At 31.4% G+C, this 14,787-nt stretch overlaps 1 protein-coding gene across 1 annotated transcript; it reads left to right on the top strand.

Annotated features, from left to right (window-relative positions):
• The first annotated feature begins 7,762 nt into the window (after positions 1-7,762).
• LOC134719820 (uncharacterized) lies at positions 7,763-14,402 on the top strand. Its single transcript, XM_063582772.1, has 3 exons — positions 7,763-7,900; positions 10,203-10,385; positions 11,199-14,402. The coding sequence occupies exons 1-3, from the start codon at positions 7,864-7,866 to the stop codon at positions 13,334-13,336; spliced, it is 2,358 nt and encodes a 785-aa protein (XP_063438842.1). The 5' UTR covers positions 7,763-7,863; the 3' UTR covers positions 13,337-14,402.
• Positions 14,403-14,787: the final 385 nt, after the last annotated feature.

Genomic DNA, 14,787 nt, shown 5'->3' with positions numbered 1-14,787 from the left:
ATCAACATGTTTAACCGCGCAATATTCTGTATATATTTGCCTGTCCCAAATCAGAAGCCAGTTGTTGCCGTTTGCCGCTGTGCTACATATTTGGTTTTATTTCATTTTTCTAACATAAATAAGGTCGAAGGTTTTCTCTTTTGAACTGTTTTACATTTGTCATTTCGGGGCCTTCTATGGCTGACTATGCGGTATGGACTTTGCTAATTGTTGAAGTCCGTACGATGACATATAGTTATTAATTTCTGTCTCATTTGGTCTCCTGAAGAGAGTTGTCTCATTGACAATAATACCACATCGTTTTTTTTTATATAACATCATGTTTTTTGCTCGAAACATGTTTGTACCAAGTCAGGAATATGAAAGCAGTTAGGATCAATTCCCGTCGATTTTGTCAGTTTTTATTGACCTATCCCTTTTATTATTTACCTTGGGATCAGATATCTAATTTTAGTTCAACTGGCCCAAGAGCCAAAAGGAAAAAAACTTAATTCAGAGGAAAATCCAATCGGAAAGTCCATAATCACATTGCAAAATCAAATGACAAAACGCATAAAAAACGAATGGACAAGAACTGTCATATACCTGACTTGGTACAGGTCTTGGTAAATGGTCCTTTCTCTTTACTTGGTGTCCGTTCTCCGTCGTCGTCGTCGTCGGCTGTCGTCGTCCGTCGTCGTAAACGTTTACAAATATATCCTCCTCTGAAAATACAAATTTATCCAAACATTTCCATAAACATCATAGGTTATCTTTTAAGAATATGTGTCCAATGACAGCCGGCAGCCATGGCTAAAAAAAGAACATATAAGGTTAAATGCAATTATTATGTATTATTTATTTTAAAATCTACTATGGATATAGTTGGGAAATAGTGATGAAGCATCAAACATCAACGGTTTCTGTAATTTTTACAGAAATATAAATAAAAAATGGCATATCACCACTATGGAGCACTTTGTAAGAATTATAAGGTGGCTTCATAAATGCTTCATGTCTGTAACACTCATACCAGCATTAATCATTCCAAGTCATTTTCGGGGAGACCTGGTTGACGCAACATACAACTATTTCTAAAGTTTAAGTGTTTTTCCTAACAACGATGTGTCACTGATCGTTAGTGAAAAATAATTTTTAAATTTCGTTATAAAAGTACAGGTACAGAAGGTAATGATCACACTCCTATATATGAAAGTTGGATAGTGTTAAGATGCACGTGTATAAGATTTCAATTAAGATATGTGAACACCATACGACAGAGAGGAGGGCATGTTACTGCTGTAAAACGGAAAATTGATAGTTTGGGAAGTTGAAATATTCCTGTTTGTCACAGATTTTAGTATGAAATCTTCATTAGTTTCATTATTGAGGAAAATATCAAGGTATGAAGCAGAACTTCTAGTAAAATTCTCAATTTCAAGTTCACTGGGATATATGAGATGCAAGAGCTGACTGAGATATGGGATATTTAGTGATAGGACAACATCGATAAAACGGAAAACAAAAAAACAAAAATCGCAGGATGTTAATCTGAACGAATGCTATGATTATATTCTGCGTCATTTGACGGTCAATTTCGTTGTATTGACAACAATGTGTGAATGAATCAAATATACATAACAGGTTAAAACTAGATTTTGAAGACCCTGACAAGAAAAATTTATCGATCTGACAATTAAACAAACAATTTACGAAAACAAAACTAAAAGTCATTGACCAATGACAACCACATGCATCGAACTGCAGGCCTCGTACTAGCGACAGGCACATACATGTGTCGGGATGGAACAAGTTTGACGTCCCCCCCCCCCCGGAACACACATTTATAAACGATCAGTCGTGTACAAAGCACAAGATCAATTTGACCTATAAAAGCCAGGTGAAAATGGCTTAGCACATTAGAACAATACAATGCAGACAAACACCCAACAAAGAGAGGATTTGGAATGGAACTTATACATAAAAAAGTTTAGGTACTCGCATGCAGGTGCTGATATCTAGTCCTAGCCAATATTTACTCACACAATTTAACTGTACTAACACTTAATGCAGGCGTTGAACCTAAAAATCAGTAACAGCAAATCATAAATGCGTAAGGCAAGACATATTTGTCCTGACTTATTATATATGCTAGGTTAAAAATATGTCAAAGAAAAATCATTAATTCAATAAACATCTTAATAACCTGCAAACATACCTTGATATTATCATAAAGTCAGTATAAATACTGAGCTAAAAAAGTTTATCAACAAAAATACAAATTTTATTTATAACAAAATCATAACAACATAAAATTTTAAGAATAACACAATGGAATTATGACATGTCAGAAGCGACATTCATGTTTATCACTCATATTCACTAGGAATATCTTTGTATAGAACGCAGTAGGGTCAAAATTCGAAAATGCGTATAATGTTTATTCCAAATGACTTTCTCGTCAATACTCCACATGCATCAATGAGGATTGACAAACACTCCAGCAGCTGCCCTTTGTTTCTACACTACTCTTGCAGCCAGAATAAATTTGTCACGTGGTGACGTTAAGCGGAGATGGCGTTCTTACCCTGACGTTAGTTTATGCGGGTCTACCATATCTCGACCAATCCTGTGCAGTTGCAATTTGGCGATATCTGTTTGTTAGTCTTTTAACTTTTGACGTATGCACATTTAATCGAGTCTTGATGTCTACAACATTCATACCGGCATCAACCATTCCAAGATCTTTCTGACGGTCATTTTCGGGGAGACCTGGTTGACGCCCCACACCATTTTTTCTAAAGTTTATGTGTTTTTCTTAACAATGGTGTGTCACTGATCGTTAGTAAATAATAATTTTAAAATTTCGATATTAAAGTACAGGTACAGAAGGAAAAACATCATTTACCAGTGCAACGCTGAAAGGTCGCGAAATCAATCACTCGGAAAAAAGTACGACTGTCTAAAATTACAGGTAGATCTTAGGATTATATCAATGATATTTATTTTTGTTTTTGCAGAAACAAATGAAAAAAAAGTGTTGCTAAACTTGTTTGGCTCAGTATATTACCTTAAGTTTGTACAAAATTACTAGATAACACGTTTTGTTAAGAGTAAACGTGTATTAGAGATCAATAAAGTAATTTAAATGCTGAATAATATGAATACACTTAATCTTCTGAGGTGTAAACTTTATGTAATTTACCTGTAAAACCTATCAATGTTTAAAATAACAATTTAACCGGAATTACGATAAAAATTGTCAAAATGCGAAACATGTATATATTGCTATATTTTAGATGTTTTGTAGTGTTACATACAATTGTGCGGATTTTGCTTCCACCATGACACCGATCAACATGAATGAGTATGTCAACGGAAAACAGATATAGTCTGGAAGGTAATGTTTTTGTTTTGTTTTTTGTATTCAATCTAATGAAATCAAAAATAAAAGATTGTTCAAATTTTTTGGAAATAACTGTCGGTTATACCAGTATAAAAAAGTGTAAAATAAGAAAGTTTTCTGATTAAACTACACGAATGGCTTCTGGTTGTAATTCGTACACTGTCTTTCTCAAACGTCTGTTCCCACACAAAGTACTGACTCATTTAAACGGTTCAGATTGGTAGGATAAATATAGCTATTACTCAGAAACTCTCTGAAGATATGTGTTGCATTTTGGTAATTGAGTGAAATTTTGGAACACGTCATTAGTTAACTCCTTCCTGTTTTGATTGATTTGTCTTTATTGATTTACCTTAAGGTTCGGGACTTTTGCCATACTTAAAATTATAACATTTTTGTTTGACAATCAATTTTGTTTAGGTACTGTCGGTTTATATGCTATTGTGAATACATTTCATTGACAATCTTTATTTTGTAGCCGATATTATTTTGCTTTATAGATTATCCTATACAATTTTACAATTAGGATCGTGCCCAAATGTATTATTCTCCTTAAAGATAGGAACTATTCTGTTCATAAAATTTACACCATTTTCTGCATGACGATATCAATGTGTAGACAAAACAGAACAAAGTAGAACATAACTTATACAAAGACATGTCGTACTCGCCTTCAGTGTTCATATTACCAGGACTTAGTATAGTTGCCAGTCGAATTAGACGTTCACTTTCATGTTGTAAGAGAAGTTTACTTTTTGTGTAGTTTTTTTAATGTTATTGTTGCTCTATATTTATTTTAGGTCGATACATTTGTTTTAAACGGAGAAAAAATGTTATACAAGGATTATTCAGCAAATAAAGAATAAGTTTGTAATTCTTGCAAGGCTAAATCACCTCTAGTTAATCAGATTTCTCAGCAACTTTGCTTTTTACAATTTCTCACTATCTGGTGACTGTTTCTGAAAAAGAGGGACGGAAGATACAAGAGGGACAGTCAAACTGATAAATCGAAAAAGAATTGACAACGCCTGGCAAAAAATGAAAGAAGACAAAAGACAAACAATAGAACACATGACCCAACATGAATAAGCAACACGTGGTAAAGGACATTTTTAGGACAATATCAATCCTTAGATCAATTGCGATTTTGAATTATTTGAGGATTTCACATTATCGACTGTTTAATATGTATTTTTTTTTTTATGTTATTGTTTCTGTAAAATTTGTGTATAGGCCAAAAACTCCTTCAAGTTGTCTTTATACAATTTTCTTAATAATTAATTTGTAGATTATTTTTCGAGGATATATTTTATCTTGCTAGTTATTTTATGCAGTTTGTCGGTTATGCCATTTCACTGTGAAATTGACTTTTCATTGAAATTTCAAAAGAATGATTTCATTGTTCTGAAACTTCCTCATGTTTCGATCATTTTATTTTATGTTAGTAAACATACACAGACAGCTAATTTTCATTATTGAAATATTCTGCAATGCCTTCCTGTTTTCGCTACGATTTTACAAATTTCTAAAGTTGCTATAAACAAATATGCCCCCGCTCAATTATCTGTTATTTAATAGATTATGCATTATAACTCAGAACAAACAACCATCGAAAGAAAATAAATTTTGAAATAATATTTGAAAGTGTTCTGCACGATCGACAAGGATATATTTTCAATAAAGGAAGTACAACTGTGTTTTGTTGATCAATAATTCTATCTAAGTGCATTTCAAAACCGTTTATAAACATTGCAGAGCTGTCAAAACGAAAAAAAAGTTGTTAATTGTTCTTGCTTTAGATTTTACTTCTAACCTTTGGAACTATAGAATTATATGTAAAACCACATTCATACTTATGCATTGTAATTGCACAGAACATAGATTACCTGAATCTAGTATTATGAAGGAATACATAACATTAATAAAAGACCTATCAATGAGCAGTCAACGCTAAACAACATGCAAGCAGAAAAGATTAGAAAGGTATACTATTAGATTTTTTTCAACCAGTGTACTTCAAATGCAACCATATATTAAGATGTTAACATAACATATTTCAAGTAAAAACTACATTAAATTTCATAAATAAAAATATTGCGGTATTCATTTCTTGCCGGATTCAATCAAGTAAAAGTAACAGTATCGCTGAATAATCATCATACGATTTAGCATCATAATAAGTCAATATGTTATTTCTGAATAAGTTCGATTTAGCAAAAATAAATTTGTGTAACACCCTTAAAGCGAAAGTATGACCAAATCATTGTAAATGAATCTTGTTTTTAAAATTATTTCGTTTCTTTTTAATTATTCACTTTTCAAATATCGACCGAGTCGTACATTTGCTAAGTAAAATTTGTTTTTGTTTGTATGCCAAAATATACGAAGCCGAAAAAATAACCGTTATGTTTCCAACTTAAAATTTGCCAGATAAAATGTGAACATGTTTCCTTTCTTATTATTGCTGTAGAAGTTACTGCACTGTTAAATTTCGTCCATTTAAAAAATTGGTGGTGTCATTTCTGTATATCCAGGTGGGCATGAAACTATTTCATATATTATTTATTTTAGGGTGTTATATTATTAATTAAAAAACAGTCCGGTTTTAAAAAGTTCATCGGAAGGTCCCAATACGCTTTTCATATAAATATTCCGTAACAACTTCACAAATATTACTCGTTGGTCATGAAGTATATATTATTGGTACATACTTTGTTTTTCATCTTAATAACGTGTTATAGGTAGTATGTGTTTCTTTTTCTATATGAATATTGCTTTTCACAAAAAGTACACAATAAACCATCAATTAACTTTTGCATCTTTTAATCAATAATTGACTCTTGTATGGGCTATATCGATCAATCACTTAATGTTATACCATTAGATATTGACGACTTTCACAACTTTTTTTAATTTCCATATTCATCCTTCCGGCCATATTAAAAGTATTTCAAATCGCTTTAAGTTTTAATATTATCACCAACCTATGTTTATCAAATATGATAACTAAAGGACATATTTATAAATAACGCCGTAAGTTGGGATATATTGATCAGGAAATAATTATAATGTTTCAACCAAATAGAATTTGTTGAATTTAGCTTTCTATATATTTTTATTTCATTTTGATCATTCAGGTTTTGAATTTTTTCCATACGGAACATTACAGTTTAATTAATTTCGTAGTGGACCAGTTTTAATTCAGTTTTTGATATATTTATCTTTTTGACACCTGAAACAGAACAAAATATAAAATCATTCAAAACCACAATAACCATGACATGTACTTGAAAGAATCATGATTATGTACACATAAGACAAGTTAATTATACATTTCAATTAATGGTAGATCATTTGAAGTTAAGTTACGCTTGATTAATTCTAGTGATGTTACTAAAACGTTTTTATTTTTTGTAATAACAAAAACTACAAATGTAGTCAATTTAAATTGTTGACACGTCTAAGTATACAATTAGTCTAATTGCGTTCTTCATCATTCAAATAACATATACATATGGGTTAAATTCGCTTTGTATTCATTATGATTTAAATCAGCGTTAAAAAATAATTATGCTACACACATGTTTGCTACACATATCTTCGCTGACATTGTTACTAATGACTGCAGTATGACAGGACTTAGCATAATAGTAAATCAATATGTACTTTCTGAAGGACAAACTAAATCGTATTTTATCCCTCATAAAATTCTTTTAATTTAGTTATGATATGCCCCATTAGTGATTTTAAATTAATAAATAAAACAATCAACAGGTAAGTATATAAGAATACAATATAATTTATTCATGGTATACGTGAATGAAACACAATACATTTATAAAGAATACAGATGATTATAGATAGTTTAAAGGACAACATAACTTTATCGTGCTTTACACGAAATGTACAATTGTAAAGCATAAGGTTAATTATAGATAGTTAGAAAAGGCATTCAGTAGTCTTGCATTTAAAGATTTTGGAAGACTAATTAAAACATTGTTCAAGCTATGACACTAGCTTACATCTCATAAAAAGGGAACATACAGCTCATATCTGCTGACGAACAGAAAAACTACTAAGTTCATGTGTATGTGTTTCAATGTTCACTTTGGAAATAATGACTTAACGTGAGTACTAATGGGCTTTGTTAGTAGGGTCTAAAACTCATTCCACATTTTATAAATTGAGAACTGTGTATCTATAATTTGATTTTAAGGTATGATAAGTATTTTGAAAGGTATAACAAAAAACAATTAGCTAAATCAACATGAAACAATTTAAACGTAATATATTCTAGTATTGTTAATATGTATGTCTGTTATCCAAGGCTGTATAAGTTAAAGTTCATTTTATTGTTGCAGGCTAGAGGATATAAGATATTTTGAAAAGGATGACTGTTGGTGGAGTTAACGTATCTGTCTCTTTTTGAAGCTGTTCAATATTTGGTAGAAGTTAAAGAAGAAAAAAAAGAAGAAGAAATGGAAGAAGCAAATGGAAAAAGTACTACTGAAATCGGTACGTTTTCCATAGAAGCTGTTTGAAATGGTCAATATTTGTCTATTTGATATGAAGCAATACATAAGATGTCTTTTCAAAATGCCTTAATAACTGTATTTCGGTCAAAGATCATCTTTAAATTGTAGCCTACAAAAGACAAAAAAGCAATGTCAAATAACAAGTAAGAAATATCTTACAAATAGTCATATAACCATAACTGATCACTATCTGAATTTATAATTCTATATTTTTTTGCTTTATCTAGGATTCATCAAAAGTGTCAATCCGACACTTAAACAGATCTTCTGAGAATACTTCTATATTTCTGAATAAGTCTCAGTTTGTTGTCTGTATATATAGTTACCACATAAACCTTCAGAACGGTGAAGAAGGAAAAACATAAGGGAAATTGTAGAAGAAAAGCTTCTAAAACATTTAAGAAGTAAGCTTCTATAACACTGTAGAAGTGTTAATTACTCACCATAAATTAAGATAATTATTGAATTATAATCAAGTGAACTATAAAGATAAAATAAATTCATCAGTATCTACGATTGTTCCAGTAATTTCTTAAATACACATTTTCAAAACAAGTATAAATAGGTCACATTCTTATTATATTGACATCTTACAAGTGCAAGTACTTTTTCTCGAGACTAAAAAAAACTGTTCCTTGTATATTCAGCATACAATATTATTCCCTTAAGCTGAAATGTTTAAAAAAAACATTCTAACTATACAACAAGCTGTACATAATTATGTTTTCTTAAAATCTAGACGCAAAGTTCTGCCCAGTGGGTTCAGTAAGCCATATGTATTTAACAAATCTCAATGGTAACCTTACACTATGACAAAACATCAATTCAAAAAGTTTAAAACCACAGACTTCTTTACCAGCCGCTTTGACAGCAACAAGTAGAACATAAACACCATCATTCTAGTCCCTGTCAAATTGAAGAGATAATGGTCTAATCATGTTTTTTATAATGTTTGATGAAAACGTTCTTAGGCACCTTGAGTTTCTGGATGATACGCACTTTACCTCTACTGAGTAATCAATAATTGGTAAACGACATGCTGGAATAGGAATCCTAGTCGGACTGTATAGACTTTGAAAACAAAAAGTCTTTGCGAGTAGAAATGTTGCAAGATATTACGTCAAGTCTGTATATCCAGCCTAGGGTGTCATTGGCAAGACCATTAATGTCTTATTTATAGAGTTTAAGCGTCCTTAATTTGTATATCAATCTCAATTCATCCTTTGCGAGACACCAACAGAAGTTTCCTCGGACAAAGCCAACACAGCTTCTGTTATGTGAAAGGGTACTATTATTGGGGGAACAAACAGATACATCCATACATAGGTCCCATCCTAACTATGTAAACAAAACAAAGAAGGCACATATAGATAATCATACTAATTACAATTGCAAATGATGGTACATGTTTACATTTAATAAAATCTAAAGATTTAGGAAAATGACTGTTTATATAGTTTTTAAAAAGGGTTTGTATTTATTCTGTTTCTATGCATATGTGTACGAACACATTGCAAAGGCTGCCACATTAGTGCAAATTAGAAAAAAAAGAACCGTATCATTGAAATGTGTCAATCCATATAATGTTCGTCAAAACTCGAGTACATGTATATTGATGACAAAAAAACAACAGTATATTGATGACATTGTGTTAGGTATAATAATATTTCTTGTTGGAAAAAGCTCCAAAAAGACTTTACAAAGTTTATTTGTTTTACTTGAAAAAAACCAGTGAACACATTCCAGTCTTTATATGTAATATGAGCTGTTTTATCCTTCAAAGACACGAGTAGGGGATTTTCAAGGTACGCCCTACAAAAAAAGTAAAATCACAAAAATACTCAACTCAGAGGAAATCCAATCGGAAAGACCATAATCATATGGCAAAATCAAATGACAAAAACACATAAAAACGAAAGGACAATAACTGTCATAGTCCTACCTTTGTACAAGCATTGAATACATTTCTATGATTAATGTAAGAATGTTGAGAAAAATCATCGGAACTTAATTCGAGTCCAAATATTTTTGCCTAAAAAATGTCACTCTCCAAGTGTTATTTGTAAAGTATGTAACAATTAAGTTTTGATTTCGCTTGTACACAACAGTTTGTTTATCACTTTATTTATACAGTTTCATCGAACTCGCTTGAAAACCAAAATTGAAAATGTATGCATCATCCTATTCATGAATAAACAATTTATTGATATAAAAGGTATCTTAAAGTCAAACTTAAGGTGATGACCATTGTATTATACATTGACCAACCAAAATATTTTCAGACGATGAAAAGGATAGCGCCTGGTTATACGAAGTCCTTGATGGTATTGGAGCGAACGATGAGTATAGGAAGAGTATTCAACAATGTGGCATTACGTTTGAGATTATTTGTACTTTTGGATCCGAAAATAAAAAGATGGCCAATTATGAAGTTGGCGGTAAATGGGAAGGTACATTAACACCAGGTAAACATTCTTTTGTTTTTCGAAAACTGATCAGTTTTATAATCAGTAAATTTATTAATATATAAAAAAGAAGATGTGGTATGATTGCCAATGAGATAACTATCCACAAAAGACCAAAATGACTCAAACATTAACACCTATAGGTCACCGTACGACCTTCAACAATGAGCAAAGCCCATACTGCATAGTCAGCTATAAAAGGCCCCGATAAGACAATGTAAAACAATTAAAACGAGAAAATGACAATGTCAATGATAATGCCGGTCAACACATCAGCGATTAACAATAGTATCGACACGGTGGTTAGACATGCGAATATCATATATTACATTAAATATGATTTGGTTTCTTTGATATAATTACAAACCTTATTCCTATGTTCTATAGGGCCATACAAGACAACAATTCATTCTATTATAAGTGCAACCCATATACAATGTTATTCTACAGGTGGGAGATTTAACTAGCTGCAAGTACATCCAGGTTTTATCCACCATTGTCGAAATATAGAAATACATGCACCAAGTTGAGAGCATGACAGTTGTTTTCCATTTGTGTAATATGTTTGAACATTTGATTTTAGCCTTTTGATAAGGGACTTTCATTTTTTAATATTCATTGGAGTTCGTTTTTTTTACCTTATGCTAGGAGTTCAGATAGATACTGTACTTCTTTTCGATATAAAAATAAAAAATAAAAATATCCCGGTGACTGATTAAGTGTAAGTGTTAATCTATAGGTATTTTCAAAAACACTTGAGGTTGAGTTCACAGGTTTAAGAATGTATTACAATCATATTTATTATTTTGACAGGTGTTAAGACTGACTTTGATGTTATTTGGTGTGATGACAATGTTAGTGTCATCGAGGACATATCAAAAGCTGTTCTAAACCGATATTCCTTATTAATCATAAGAGATCTTCATACACCTGCTGGGTATGTTAAATTACAAATCGTAAGGGGAAAAAAACCTGGCACAATTACCAATTTGTCTTTTTATGACAGTCATTTTAAAGGTTTGTTTGAAATTGATGATTGTAAGCGAATACTTCTGACTGAGATTATAGGTGAACATAAAGATAAACAACCGTACATGCCAAGACCCAAGAACAAGCCTGCTGCAACCATTGGAAATTATAATGGTATAAGTATTGATGTAGTCACATGTTACAGGTCCAAACAGTGGCCTGTAGAGGCAAATGAATGGCTGACCAGACAAAGATGCAATGGATGGTTAACAAAAGATGTGATCAATGAGCTGAAATCGCTTGGGTATTTTCTTGTGAGAAAAGGTCACGTTTTGTCTATCGAACAAAATTTCGAATGGAGAATATCTCTCTCATTACAAGAACGGAAACTAATATTCGATCTTACAGATGTCCAATTTAAATGTTATGTTGTTCTTAAAATGTTTAATCGTGATATTATTAATGTGGAATGTATAAGTTCATACCATTGGAAGACATGTTTATTTTATGTGATAGAAGAGAATAATTTGGATGTTTGGCGACAAGAAAATCTTTTTCAATGTGTTAAGCTGTGTATTAGGCGAATGTTAGATTGGGTTAGACAAGGTTTCTGCCCTAACTACTTTATTCTCAGTGAAAATATGTTTGAAGGAAAGTTGCCTCACGATTTGAGAACATTGTCAGAAAACAAATTAGTTATACTTTTACGTGACGGATGGAGTTTTTTGAGGCATATAAAATCTGACAATATGTGGGAATATTTCGAAGCACGGAGGTCGCCCGAACTGTTTCAAAGTCTTCGGATAGATAGCATTAATGCATATAAAAACGTAATATGCAAGCTGAACATACGAATTGTCGAAGCTGCAATGTGTGAATTCTGTCTATATCTAACCTATGAAAAACGCACAAATTTAATAGAACTTCTTTGGCTTATGTTAGATCGTATTCAACAAAAAAAACATATTACTGAGCACACAACAGAAGAAACACGATTTTCTCTATCCATCTTAAAACCCTTCATCTACATGAGCTTGGCTAGTAATATTTCTGCAATGTGTATTTATCAACCAAATATTCTGGGTCGTAATTTCCTTTTGTTAGGATCTTACACATATTTCATGAAAGGTGGAATAACTGGATATCTGAAGTTTGTATCTGTGTTGTACGCTCTTGGTTGTTATAAAGATTGCGAATGGTTTTTAGATCAACTCGACGAAGAAACAATAAAAAATAGTCGGTCTCACTGTATTGGCCATAGTTATGATAGTATTTACGCTGAAATATCTCCGATGGCTGTAAATAGCATTGGCATTTCACAATTAAGTAAATCTTCATGTGTTTCGTTTATGCCAACTGAACTACCAATTATTCCTGACGCTGTAAAGTTTGAAGTGTTCAAGTACTCTACTATTTCATTAACGAAAAGCGAAAGAGAAGTTCCTAAAACGCCTTGGAGTTATGGAGCTGTTGTTGATAGGAATATTTACTATTGTCTGCTCAAATTCTTAATAAAACTGAAATTTAGTGGGGTCAATTTGTCCGCGAACGATATACATAATATTTTCCAAATTAAAGATTTAAGAAATGTTAGACATCCTGAAGTAGCCTATAATCTGTTGGCTTGGAGTTACTTCACTGCTGGGTTTACACCTTTAGCGCTAGAAAAATTAACAATGTCATGGAATCCGTTGCGTTATTTGATAGCATATTTGAAGGTTAATAACAGTGAAATTAATTATAAAAATAACCAATCAAATGCAGCAAACTTGCATGCGTTGGTTATATTGTACAACACGTGGTTCACCAGAAAGTTATCCAGGTTCAATTTCTGCTCTCAGTGTTTTTTGTATAGTAATATAAACCTTAAAACATGTAGCAAATGCAAAACAGCCACATATTGTTCCGAAAAATGTCAAGAAATAAACAGGAAGATTCATGAAGCTGTTTGTAAAGAAGTGAGCAAGTACCATACTGTTTGACTTTTGCATATATATTACTATGTACAACTAACATGACTACATTGTTATCTTGCTTGAACAAAATTACAAACATGTATCGAATTTAATTTTGTATATAATTGAAGGAGTTCCTGAGTTTTAGCTATATAGAGCCATGTAAATTAACTAGCTTCAAATGAAATGTGGATTGTATTGAGTGTTTAATCTTTACAACAAGAAGTAGAGAACCCAAATAATTCCACAAACCAAACTATTGTGTATTAAATCTCTCGTTTCTTTTTTTACATTTTTACAATAGACCTAAAATGCACTAAATAACTGACAACAACACTTTTTCAAAGTTATTGCACGTTTACCAATAGAAAATTCAGAAAACTGTACGAACGTCGTATATCAAAGTTGTCATATCTCATATCCGAGTGTCATTCCTAATGTATTTTTCTAACTTGGCAGATTCTAGTTCTGCATTACAGTTTCTCACTTTATAAACAGTATGAATTAATTAAATTAAAGTTGATTCTGTTACCTTACGAAAATAAAAATAAAAATTTGACGAATAGGAATACAAAATAAGTTGTTCATGTACTCAGTATAATGTCCTCGTTACCAAATTGAAATGGTGTTCCTCTATCAATTACCTTCATCAACTCTGATGAAGGTTTTATTTTTCATTGAAAATCTCACTTATACAAAAATGTTTAGCCGGTTTCCGTCAAGAGTGTTTGATGGCGGATAACTTTTTTTTAATGACAAAATTAATGAATTGTAAAATTGAGAATGGAAATGAGGAATGTGACAAAGGGACAACAACCCGACCATAGAGCAGACAACAGCAGAAGGTCACCAACAGGTCTTCAATGTATATTCATGTAATAAGTAACCAGTGGACAGTGTTAGGGATTTATAATGACTTGCTATAAATGTTGTTTATTGCAAATCCTACGATTATATAATACTATATAGAAGTGCTTTGGCTGATTTGGATATATCAAAATGCGTGTTAGTTTCATATTTTCTGTTTCATAGCAGGTATAAAAGAGTAACAACATTTACAATATATATCGGCTGTGTTGTGTCATTATATATGTTATATCTGCTTTATCAGGAGTAATAGGATTAATTTGGTATGTTTTGATGATGTGTTCTTTAAAAATATGTAAGTCTCATCATTTAAATAATTAAAAGTGACAAAATTTAACTTATTCATGACATGTATGATGCAAGAATATAACTACAATGTATTTTCTAATATGACATACACATATGATGAATGTTTATTGATATGTGAAACATACTTTGTTATACGAATCATTCTTAGATATATAAACTATTGTTTTTAGTGTCATTTCAGTATTTTAAGTATAGAAATTAATTTTGGAACTCTTCATTAAAACAAACACAATGTTTAAATCATTTGTACCAATATTGCAGTCATTTATAAACAACTTTTTGGAATTTATTATCACCAGTGT

Source organism: Mytilus trossulus, chromosome 5 (genome assembly GCF_036588685.1).
Source record: "Mytilus trossulus isolate FHL-02 chromosome 5, PNRI_Mtr1.1.1.hap1, whole genome shotgun sequence".
NCBI lineage: Eukaryota > Metazoa > Mollusca > Bivalvia > Mytilida > Mytilidae > Mytilus > Mytilus trossulus.
This window is presented reverse-complemented; position numbering and strand designations above follow the sequence as displayed.

Excerpts from the sequence above, each read along its gene's own strand:
- LOC134719820 (XM_063582772.1), top strand. The coding sequence starts at position 7,864 with ATGGAAGAAGCAAATGGAAAAAGTACTACTGAAATCG. Across the intron at positions 7,901-10,202 it reads AAAAAGTACTACTGAAATCG|ACGATGAAAAGGATAGCGCC; the intron begins GTACGTTTTCCA and ends AAATATTTTCAG. Across the intron at positions 10,386-11,198 it reads GGAAGGTACATTAACACCAG|GTGTTAAGACTGACTTTGAT; the intron begins GTAAACATTCTT and ends TTATTTTGACAG.